General features: G+C 49.7%; 1 protein-coding gene across 2 annotated transcripts in view; it reads right to left on the bottom strand.

Annotated features, from left to right (window-relative positions):
• AP3D1 (adaptor related protein complex 3 subunit delta 1) overlaps nt 1-3459 on the bottom strand; it is a 60264-nt gene extending 56805 nt beyond the window's left edge. For both annotated transcript variants that reach the window (XM_053581075.1, XM_053581078.1), the window contains exon 1: nt 3134-3459. In XM_053581075.1, the coding sequence (XP_053437050.1) occupies nt 3134-3229 (96 nt within the window). In that variant the 5' untranslated portion in view covers nt 3230-3459. The remainder of the gene's footprint in view (nt 1-3133) is intronic.
• Between the last annotated feature and the right edge of the window lie 8802 nt (nt 3460-12261).

Raw genomic sequence — 12261 nt, 5'->3', positions numbered from 1 at the left:
CAGCCTGAGCCAGAGCGTGACTCTGTCTCTAAAACACAGCCGAGTGGGCTCAGCGCCTGGGGCTCAAGCAGCTAAGGCAACAGCCACATACACCTGAGCTGGCAGGTTCAAATCCAGCCCAGGCCGGCCAAACAACAATGATGGCTACAACAAAAAATAGCCGGGCGTTCTGGCCGGCGCCTGTTGTCTCACGTACTTGGGAGGTGGAGGAAGGAGAATCGCTTGAGCCCAGGAGTTGGAGGTTGCTGTGAGTTGTGATGCCTGGCATTCTACCCAGGGCAACAGCTTGAGGCTCTATCTCAAAAAAACAAAACAAAAAAAACAGCCAAGTGTTGTGGCAGGAGCCTGTAGTCCCAGTTACTTTGGAGGCTGAGGCAAGAGGATCACTTAAGCCCAAGAGTTGGAGGTTGCTGTGAGCTATGACACCACAGCACTCTACCCAGGTGCTGGATGGGAAGCTAGAACCTACTTTGTAAAGTAAGGAAGTGGGACTACAGTTGTCACTGGACTGCCATTCACTGTCTCCAGTCAAGAGATACCACAGCCACAGACATACATCCAGAAGTGAACCCCTGAAAAATGACTTCTGGCTCGGCGCCCGTAGCACAGTAGTTACAGCACCAGCCACATACACCGAGGCTGGCAGGTTCGAACCTGGCCCAGGCCAGATAAAACAACAATGACAAATGCAACAATAAATAGCTGGGTGTTTTGTTGGGCACCTGTAGTCCCAGCTACTTGGGAGGCTGAGGCAAGAGAATCGCCTAAGAGTTTGAGGTTACTGTGAGCTGTGATGCCACAAGCAGTCTACCGAGGGCAACACAGTGAAACTCTGTCTCAAAAAAAAAAAAAAAGAAGAAGAAGAAGAAAGAAAAAGAAAAAGAAAAATGACTCCCTAGGCCATAAGAATGGTCTTCATTTTTTTTTTTTTTTGTAGAGACAAGAGTCTCACTTTATCACCCTTAGTAGAGTGCAAGTGCCGCGGCATCACACAGCTCACAGCAACGTCCAACTTCTGGGCTTAGGCGATTTTCTTGTCTCAGTCCTCTCGAGTAGCTGGGACTACAGGCACCCGCCACAATGCTCAGCTATTTTTTGTTGCAGTTTGGCGGGGGCTGGGTTCAAACCGGCCACCCTGGGTATACGGGGCCAGCGCCCTACTCACTGAGCCACAGGTGCCACTCCCAAAAAACAAGTTTCTTATACCAATACCCCATTGAAGGAGCCAAGCCTGGGCTATGGAGAAGGCACCATCCATTCACACCAAGGCTCAGAGGACTTCCCAAGGATGACAGAGTGGGAAGGTCTTCCACTGAACAGACCCTGTGACCCACCCTTAGGAACCCAGAGCGGGCTTCTCAGTGACACCCACTAAAGGTTGCGCAGGCCTAGGAGATCCTACCTGTGCAGAACAGCCATCTCAGTGAGTGAACATCCAAATCTGCTTTGCCACACTCAGTAAATAAAATCTAGGCCAATCAGCTAGTCTTTCAATTAAAAAATGAAATGAAGGTGGCGCCTGTGGCTCAGTGAGTAGGGCGCCGGCCCCATATGCAGAGGGTGGCGGGTTCAAACCCAGCCCTGGCCAAACTGCAACAAAAAAATAGCCGGGCGTGTGGCGTGCGCCTGTAGTCCCAGCTGCTCGGGAGGCTGAGGCAAGAGAATCGAGTAAGCCCAAGAGTTAGAAGTTGCTGTGAGCCGTGTGACGCCACGGCACTCTACCTGAGGGCAGTACGTGAGTCTCTACAAAAAAAAAAAATGAAATGAAGACCACACATAAGTTAACTACACAGAATGAAAAGGCAAGGTGCAGTGATGACAAGGGGAGGGGACTGTGGAAACAACAAATATAACCTCATTTCATTGCAGACGAGGTGATACCACCTCTGAAAAAAAATGCAACCACGTGCCAAGAATTCAGGTTCCCAGCCAAAAACAGTGGCTCATGTCTGTAATCCTAGCACTTGGGGAGGTCAAGGGGGGTGGACTGCTTAAGCTCAGGAGTTTAAGACCAGCCTGAGCAAGAGCAAGACACTTGGGAGAATGAGGCAAGAGGATCGCTTGAGCCAGGAGTTTAAGGCTCCTGTGAGCTATGTCATTCTCCATCCAGAATGACAGTGAGATTCTGTTTCAAAGAAAAAAAAAAAAAATAGATTCAGGTTCCCAGGGTGGGGACCTGAGTTAAAGGGATGTCCTGGCAAATTCCTGAGTTTCTCTGCCCCTCCTGGGTGCCATTGTAAGGACAACAAAATACAACAGCTGCTTTCCTTTAAAACAACCAGGCTGTCCAGGCAGAGAAGCAGGCAGGCAGACACACAGCAGGAAGCTATTCAATACTTGCACTGCTTAAGTGCCTCTTTCAATGAAGCTGGAGGCCTCATGGCCACTAACTATCCCCATTCTTCCCAAATCTAGGTCACAGGTTGAGAGAAGGGAGGGGCGGGAAGGAAAGGGTGCCCACAGTTACCATTTCGCTTCTGGAAAACCATCTTCTTGGTTTTCAGATTCCCCATTCCAAATCTTCTAGCCCTAGCTTTCAGATTCCCCATTCCAAGCTTCCCCTCGGCTACTCCCTCACTGCTGTCCTCCCAGAGGCAGCCCCACCTTCCTGGGTAAAAACCCCGCCCGGATCCCACCCAGGCCCCAGAGACCTGGACGTTTACCCTCCAGGGGCAGCCTAAGAACCCATGCCGCGATTTCCCAAAGAGGATCCCCTCAGGAGGTCCGTAGGCGGGGCCTTGGACCCCAAATTTTTCATAGGTGATGCGGAAACGCATACAGGTTGGAGATTCTCTGCTCGGAGACGTGGTAAGTCTCTTGTGGCGGGACAAGACAGGCCCAAATCTCCCCCCGAGTCAGTAAACTGAGCTCTGAAGGCAGGGCACCTAGCAGCGGGGCCGGGGGCTTTCCCCAGGAGATCTAACACCCATGGGGGCCCGGAAGCCGCTGCTCTGACTCCTTCACCCCTCGAAGTAAAGTGAGGCTGGGGGAAGGAGGAGCTGTGCGGCGCTCTGGGATCTGGAGCGGCGCCAGCCGAGGTCGGGCTGAAGGCCGAGTAAAGCCAGCGGGCAGGACAGGGCAGGGCCGGGGCGGTGACTAGGCCAGGCCTCCCCGCTCGGCGCGCCGGGCTCACCTCGTCCTCCTTGTGGTTGCGGATGCCACGGACCAGGTCTTGCAGGTTCTTGTCGAACATGCGGTCGATACTGCCCTTGACCATCTTAAGGGCCATCTCAGCGGGTGACGGGCTACTGCCCCGAGAAGCCCGCAGAGCAGGGAGGGAGCCCGGAGACCACACCTGCCGCCCACGGAGCACTGCGCTGCCGGCCGCCACGTCGGGGCAGGCTCCCAAGCCAGGGCAGCGGCGGGAGTCCGTGGACGGCGGCGGAAGCGCCGACCCGCTGAGCAGGGGCCGCACTCCTGCTCGGGGCCGCTTGCAAATGGCGGATAAGATGGCGGCTGGTCAGCTGACAGCAAGCTTTGAGTCCCAGCCGACCCGCCCCCAGAAGCCCCGCCTCCCCCGGAAACCCCGCCTCTGCACCGCCGGGACTTCGTGTTTCCCTGACGACGGCAGGCCGCCCAATGGAAATGTGGGCACCACCCTTTCTGGTGCCTCAGCCAGGCCCCTAAGGGCTCAGCGCTCTGCGCTCGCATTGGTTAGTAGCCTCTTAAATCACACCCAATTCCTCGTTCCGTGTTCCAACCACGCCTCCTTGGAGCAATGGCCCTAAACGGCGCTCGCCTAAGTGACAGCTGTGGGCGGGCCCTAGAGTGGGCGGGGCGCCCACGTGGAGCTTGGCCTGCAAGTTTTCACTGGACTATCCTGCTCCGCCTTTTCTGAATGTAAAAGCCAACGCTACCAGACTCTAAAACCAATGTTGGGGTGAACCAAGCCTGTGTTTCCCACAACCTCACAAAATCCTGTGATTTTGGACAGGTCGGGGTGACTCACGGCTGTAATCCCAGCACTCTTGGAAGCCAAGGGGACTGGATTGCTTAAGCTTAGAAGTTTGCGACCAGCGTGAGCAAAAGTGAGACCCTGTCTCTATTAAAATAGAAAAACTCTAGCCGGGCGTTGTGGCGGGCTCCTGTAGTCCCAGCTGCTTGGGAGGCTGAGGCAAGAGAATCGCGTAAGCCCAAGAGTTAGAGGTTGCTGTGAGCCGTGTGACGTTATGGCACTCTACCCAAGGGCAGTACAGTGAGACTGTCTCTACAATAAATACATAAATAAATAAATAAATAAATAAATAGAAAAACTCGCCTAGTGGCGCCTGTAATCCCAGCTACTCGGGAGGCTGCGGCAAAAGGATTGCTCAATCCCAGGCGTTTGAGGTTGCTGTAAATTATGAAGCTAAAGCACACTACTCAGGGCGACAGAGACAAAAAAACAAAACAAACAAAAAAAAAACCTTATGATAGGGATTAACATGCTCACAGGAAGAAAATGAGGCCAGAGCTTGGACTTCAAGGTGGTCACCAATTCTTTTTTTTTTTTTTTTTGAGATAGAACCTCAAGCTGTAGCCCTGGATAGAGTGCGGTGGCATCATAGTTCACAGCAACCTCCAACTCCTGGGCTCAAGCGATTCTCCTGCCTCCACCTCCCAAGTAACTGGGACTACAGGCGCCCACCACAACAGCCGGCTATTTGTTGGTTATAGCCATCATTGTTGTTTGGCAGGCCTTGTAGCTGGCGCTTTAGCCGCTTGAGCCATGGGCGCCAGGCCTTTTTTTTTTTTTGAGACAGTTTCATTTTGTCACCCTTGGGAAAGTGCTGTGGCATCATAGCTCACAGCAACCTCAAACTCTTGGGCTTAAGCGATTCTCTTACCTCACCCTCCCAAGTAGCTGGGACTACAGGCGCCAGCCACAACACCTGGCTAATTTTTTAGAGCCGGGGTCTCCCTCTGGCTCAGGCTGGTCTTAAACCTGTGAACTCAGGCAATCTGCCCACCTCGGCCTCCCAAGTGCTGGGATTACAGATGTGACGCCTGGCATGGTCACCAATTCAATAAACATTTATTGAGGTCCCACTGTGTGCCGGGCATGATAAAGGACACAGGACAGACAGCAGTGGGTGAAGTACACTGAGTCCTTGCCCTCTGAGACACAACATTAAGAAGGTTTAAAAAAACAAGCCAGGGGGCGGCACCTGTGGCTCAGTCGGTAAGGCGCCGGCCCTATATACCGAGAGTGGCGGGTTCAAACCCAGCCCCAGCCAAACTGCAACAAAAAAATAGCCGGGTGTTGTGGCGGGCACCTGTAGTCCCAGCTACTTGGGAGGCTGAGGCAAGAGAATTGCTTAAGCCCAGGAGTTGGAGGTTGCTGTGAGCTGTGTGATGCCCATGGCACTCTACCGAGGGCCATAAAGTGAGACTCTGTCTCTACAAAAAAAATAATAATAATAATAAGTATTTAAAAAAAAAAAAAGAACACATTTTTAAAAAAGAAATGTTGGAGCCCGGCACTCATAGCTCAGTGGTTAGGGCACCGGCCACATGCACCAGGGCTGGTAGGTTGGATCTCAGCCTGGGCCTGCTAAACAACAATGACAACAACAACAAAAAAATAGCCGAGCTTGTGGCAGGTGCCTGTAGTCCCAGCTACTTGGGAGGCTGAGGCAAGAGAATGGCTTAAGCCTAAGAGTTGGAGGTTGCTGTGAGCTGTGATGTTATGGCACTCGAACAAGGGCAACATAGACTCTGTCTCAAAAAAAAAAAGATGCTCGGCACTTGTAGCTCAGCGGCTAGGGTGGCCATAGTCCCAGCTACTTGGGAGGCTAAAGGCAAGAGAATTGCTTAAGTCCAAGTGTTTGAGGTTGCTGTGAGCTGTGACGCTAGGGCACTCTATGGAGGGAGACAAAGTAAAAAAAAAAGAGGGGCGGGTATTGTGGCTCATACCTGTAATCCCAGCACTTGGGAGGCCAAGGTGGGTGGATTGCCTGAGCTCACAGGTTCAAGACCAGCCTGAGCCAGAGCAAGACCTCATCTCTAAAAATAGCCGGGCATTGTGACAGGTGCCTGTCATCCTAGCTACTTGGGAGGCTGAAGCAAAAAAATTGCTTAAGCCCAAGAGTTTGAGGTTGCTGTGAGCTGTGATGCCATTGCACTCTAGGGATAGCTACAAAGTGAGACTCAAAAAAAAAAAAAAGCTGGTGAGTTGCCTGCAACCTCTGAGATGGCCAGCAGAGTGTAGTAATAGCCAGGCTCAGAGAAAGGGCTGCTCCTCTACAATGAACTTGGCCTGGAGCCCTGAGTTCTGGCACCCCTAGGAGGTTGGCACTTGTATCATCAGTCCCATCTCCAGCCCAAAATTTCTTCACTTATCCACAAATGATCTACCTATCCATTAATTCATTCAATACTCCACCCATCCAACCATTCACCTCCCTGTCCATCTACCTATCCACCCACTCACCCTTCCATCTACTCATCATACATCCATCTACTCATCCATCCACCTGTCAACATACTGTATGCCAACTTTGGCAAGAAGCAGAGATGGAGGACAAAGCCGAAGCCAGGAGAAGTTTTGGGGCAAAGTAATCCAGGCAGACTTCAGGACAAAGTGCAGGGTCTGCTCAAGCTTAGCAGGTGGAGAAACAGAAAAGAGGCTGGCAGGACTGGTAGGCATTGAGGAAGGTGAGCTTGGTGGCTTTGGTAGGGGCAAGATCAAGCATCATTTTATAGGAGCATTCATTGAGCGACTATAGCATACCTCACATGTCTTATATTTTGATCCTCATTACCACACATGAAGGCCACCTCCTCTTGTTGTTGATAGCAGAGGCTCAAAGAAGTAATGTTCCCTAACAAAACCCCCACAGTTCTCTGATTCTAACCCAGGTCTCAAACTATTCTACCCCTCCAAGCTGGTGGACCAACTCTGTCAGATTTAACAGATTATCTCATCTGCTGGTATCACAACTTTGAAGACCTCTCTTAACCCAGTGGAGGGGGACCTCTGGTGTATTAGTTAGCAAGAGTTGTGCTGGGTGGTGCCTGTGGCTCAAGGAGTAGGGCGCTGGTCCCATATGCCAGAGGCGGGTTCAAACCTTAGCCCCGGCCAAAAAACAAACATACAAACAAAAAAAAAGAGTTGTGCTAAGACTGAAAAATGAACTCCAAATCTCAGTGGCTTATACCATGATCATCTACTTTTTTTTTGTTTTTTAGACAGAGTTTCAAACTGTAGCCCTGGGTAGAGTGCTGTGGCATCACAGTTCACAGCAGCCTCCAACTCTTGGGCTTAAGCGATTCTCTTGCCTCAATCTCCCAAGTAGCTGGGACTACAGGTGCCCGCCACAACACCCGGCTGTTTTTTGGTTGCAGTTGTCATTGTTGCTCAGCAGACCCGGGCCAGGTTCAAACCTGCCACCCTAGGTGTATGTGGCCTGTGCTCTTGCTCACTGAACTAGAAGTGCTGCCATGATCATCTACTCTTATCTTGGGTCAGCTGGGCATCCAGTAGATCTAATCTTGGCTTGACTGTTCTTCCTTCCAAGCTTCAGGTAGCTCCAGGCACATTCCATAAAGAATGTGTGGGTAAACATTCAATAACTAGCTATCAGGGTAGAGACAGTTATTTGTCAATTTTGCCAATGTCTTTGGTGTAAATACTTCCGTTGTGGCTGATTTCAAGCCACCTTTGTTTTTTTTTTTTGTTTTTTTTTTTGAGATGTAGTCTCAAGCTGTCACCCTGAGTAGGGTACTGTGGCATAGCAGCTCACAGCAACCTCCAACTCTTGCGCTCAAGTGATTCCCTTGCCTCAGTTTTTCTATTTTTAGTAAGGACAGGGTTTCACTTTTGCTCCGGCTGGTTTTGAACTTCTGAGCTCAAGCTGCCCCCACCCCACTGCCTTGGCCTCCCAGAGGGCTAGGATTACAGGCATCAGCCACTGTGCCCAGCCTCAAACTACCCTTGTGATATCAGTATGTGCAGATTTGGAAAGAAATGCACAGTAGCAGGACTTTTTATGTTACTTTCATCATATACCCTGTTTTCCAGAAAATAAGACAGTGTCTTATTTTAAGGTGTGCTCCCAAAGATGCACTAGGTCTTATTTTCAGGGGATGTCTTATTTTGGGGAAAACAGGGTAGATACATATATTGAAACAACATGAGTGACGGGCATAGGAAACATAATAAATAACACCAAGAAAAAAAAGAAAAACACCAAGAAAACATGGCAAAATAGTAAAACAAATAGGAATATAGGTGATCCTCGGGTTACAACATCTGACGCAGGACTCCTATTTATGGACAGAGGCTATTGTAGGTAATAGGTAAATGTACCTGTTCAACTTATGTACAAATTCAACTTACAAACAAACCTACAGAACTTACCATGTTCATAACCTGGGGGACTGCCATAGTGAGTTTTGAGAATATATGACTTTTGTTTTAAGTGTAATTTATTTAATCGTATGATTATATCATTTTTTCTTTTCTTTTCTTTTCTTTTTTTTTGAGACAGAACCTCAAGCTGTCACCCTGGGTACAGTGCTGTGGCATCACAGTTCACAGCAACCTCCAGCTCCTGGGCTTAAGCGATTCTCTTGCCTCAACCTCCCAAGTAGCTGGGACTACAGGCGCCTGCCACAATACCCGGCTATTTTCTGGTTGTAGTTGTCATTGTTGTTTGACAGGCCCGGGCTGGATTTGAACCCACCAGCTCTGGAGTATGTGGCTGGTGCCTTAGCTGCTTGAGGTATAGGCAATGAGCCACACTTTATCTTTCTTTTTTTTTCTTTTTGAGACAAACTATTGGCCTCAAGCAATCCTTTAGCCTCAGCCTCCCCAGTAGCTAGGACTACAGGTGCCCACCACAACACCCAACTGGTCTTTCTTCTCTTTTCTTTTCTTTTTTTTTTTGAGGCAGAGTCTCACTTTTTTGCCCAGGTTGAGTGTCATGGCATCATTGCACACACCAAACTCAAACTCTTGGACTCAAGCAATCCCATTCCTTCAGCCTCCCAAGTACCTGGGACTACAGGTGCCTGCCACAACGCCCAACTATTTTAAAAGATGGGGTCTAATTCTTGCTTAGCTTGTCTTTAACTCCTGAGCTTAAGCAAGCCATCTGCCTCAGCCTCCCAGAGTACTAGGACTATAAGCATGAGCCACTGTGCCCAGCCCATTTGTATGTCTTCTATGGAGATATGTCTTCCAAACCTCTGCCTGTGTTTCTATAGTTATTCACCTTTTTATTATTGAGTTGTAAAAGTTGTTTATATATTCTAGATACAATTTCCTTATCAGATACATGATTTGTAAGTATTTTCTCCCATTCTCAGGTTAGTGCTTCACTTTTTCATTGATGCTCTTGTAGCAGGAAAGGTTTTTATCTTGATGACATGTAACTTATCTCCACTATGTATGTATGTATGTGTATTATATATATATATTTTTTGAGACAGTCTTGCCCTACTGCCCAGGTTAGAGTGCAGTGGCATAATCTTAGCTGACAGCAACCTCCAACTCCTGGGTTCAAGCAATCCTACTGCCTCAGCCTCCTGAGTAGCTGGGACTACAGCTATATACCACCACACCCAGCTACTTTTTTTTTTTTTTTTGAGACAGAGTCTCACTTTATCAGCCCTGGCAGGATGCTGTGATATCACAGCTCAAACCTTTCCTGCTGTAAGGGTAACATTGAAAAAGTGAAGCAGGGCGGTGCCTGTGGCTCAAGGAGTAGGGCACCGGCCCCATATACCGGAGGTGGCAGGTTCAAACCTGCCCCGGCCAAAAACTGCAAAAAAAGAAAAAAGAAAAAGTGAAGCAATAACCTGTAGGATGAGAGAAAATACTTGCAAATCATGTATCTGATAAATAACTTGTATCTAGGCTCAGCGCCTGTAGCTCAAGCAGCTAAGATGCCAGCCACATACACCTGAGCTGGTGGGTTCAAATCCATACTGGGCCCACCAAACAACAATGGCTGCAACCAAAAAAAAAAAAGTCAAGTCATTAATATGTTCTAGATACAAGTGTTTTTTTTTTTTTTTTTTGGCCAGGGCTGGGTTTGAACCCACCACCTCCGGCATATGGGACCGGTGCCCTACCCGCTGAGCCATAGGCGCCGCCCAATATATTTCGTTTTTCTTAGGTGACAACAAAGGACACCTACTACTACTAGGTGCCCAACAGAATGCTGGGCTACTTTTAGGAATGGAGTCTTGCTCTTGCTCAGCCTGGTCTGGAACCTGCGAGCTCAGGCAATCCACCCACCTTGGCCTCCTCCTTGTGAGCCACCTCACTTGGCCTGTTTGGTTTTTTTTTTTGTTTGTTTATAATTATTTTCCTACATAATGTTGTATTGCTTGGTTTTTGTCAACAACGTTTGTTGAATGAATACATGAACATAAAGCAATTGTGACAATGCTACCTGGCAGATGGGGAATCCTCAGAGGCTCAGGTCACCCAGCAAAGCCACAGAGGACAGTGGTAACTCACTCAGCCTGACCCAGTGGGGCAGGGAGGGTAGGGCATGGCAGTGCCAGGCAGGTCCTGGCCTCCCCTGGACAGTTGAGGGGTGAGGGTGAACTGAGCCCAGGAAAGACATGGAAGGTGGAGGGAGGAGTTCTGGGAAGAGTCCAGGCAGTCTTTCCTGGCCTGGGTTGGCTCTGACTATCCCTAGAATGGAGAAAATGTGGCTGGGGGAGGGGTTGGGTAGAGAGCAGGTGACTGAGAACCATGGTCTAGGGGGCGCCCCACTCAGGATATGAGGAGCCTGGGAACTCTCTTCAGGGAAGGAGGGAAGGAGAAACAGAAAGAGACAGAGACTAAGAGAGACAAAGAGATACAGAAAAAAAAGAGAAGGGCGGACGGGGTGGCTCATGCCTGTAATCCTAGCACTCTGGGAGACCGAGGTGGGTGGATTGTCTGAGCTCACAGGTTCAAGACCAGCCTGACCCAGAGGAAGACCTTATCTCTAAAAATAGGTGGGTGTTGTGGAAGGTACCTGTAGTCTTAGCTGCTTGGGAGGGTGAGGCAAGAGAATCGCTTGAACCAAGAGTTTGAGGTTGCTGTGAGCTATGGCACTCTACAAAGTGTGACAAAGTGAGACTTTGTCTCAAAAAAATGAAAAATAGAGACAGAGACAGAGAAACACAGAGAGATAGACACAGAGCCAGAGCCAGAAAGAGACAGAGAGACAGAGGGCCAGAGATAGACAGAGACAGGGACAGAGAGAGACAGAGAGAGAGAAGGGAAGAAGAGGAAAGAAAAGCGAAAGGAGAGGGTGGCGCCTGTGGCTCAGTGAGTAGGGCGCCGGCCCCATATGCCGAGGGTGGCGGGTTCAAACCCAGCCCAGGCCAAACTGCAACAAAAAAAAAAAAATAGCCGGGCGTTGTGGCGGGCGCCTGTAGTCCCAGCTGCTCGAGAGGCTGAGGCAAGAGAATCGCGTAAGCCCAAGAGTTAGAGGTTGCTGTGAGCCGTGTGACGATACAGTGAGACTCTGTCTCTACAAAAAAAAAAAAAAAAAAAAGAAAAGCGAAAGGAGAAAGGCAGTTTCCTGGTGCCAGCTCGGGCTGAGTCCTAAGGGAAGAAGCTTAAAATATCTGGCAGCTATTCTTTCTAGGCAGGGGCTGAGCCTGGGTTTCTAGGACTTGCAAAGGATGCCAAGCAGGGAGGGGGCAGAGACCCAGCTATCTGGGAGCTCAGGGTTGTCCCTAGAGGGGAACATGGTCCATTCCCTCTTGGCTGTGGGAGTAGAAGAGGGGATTATCCATCCTGGAGTCTTCCAGTCCTGTAACTGGACAACCCTTCCTCTCCCAGCCTCTTTCTTTCCCCACTTCCTTGGAAATTTGTTCTCATAGCCACCAGGGGAATCCATTTTTAAAAAGGTTTTTATTTGGGGCGGCGCCTGTGGCTCAGTCGGTAAGGCGCCGGCCCCACATACCGAGGGTGGCGGGTTCAAACCCGGCCCCGGCTGAACTGCAACCAAAAAATAGCTGGGCATGGTGGCGGGCTCCTGTCGTCCCAGCTACTCGGGAGGCTGAGGCAAGAGAATCGCTTAAGCCCAGGAGTTGGAAGTTGCTGTGAGCTGTGTGATGCCATGGCACTCTACCCGAAGGGCATAAAGTGACACTCTGTCTCTACAAAAAAAAAAAGGTTTTTATTTGGCCAGGCATGGTGGTTCATCCTTATAAATCCTAGAACTCCGGAAAGCCAAGGCAGGAGAATTGCTTGAATTCAGGAGCTGGAGACCAGCTTGAGCAAAAGCGAGGCCCCATCTCTACTAAAAATAGAAAAACTAGCCAGAT

The sequence above is a fragment of the Nycticebus coucang genome, chromosome 2 (genome assembly GCF_027406575.1).
Source record: "Nycticebus coucang isolate mNycCou1 chromosome 2, mNycCou1.pri, whole genome shotgun sequence".
Classification (NCBI taxonomy): Eukaryota; Metazoa; Chordata; class Mammalia; order Primates; family Lorisidae; genus Nycticebus; species Nycticebus coucang.
Note: the sequence above shows the minus strand (reverse complement) of the source record. Positions and strands in the feature narration are given on the sequence as shown.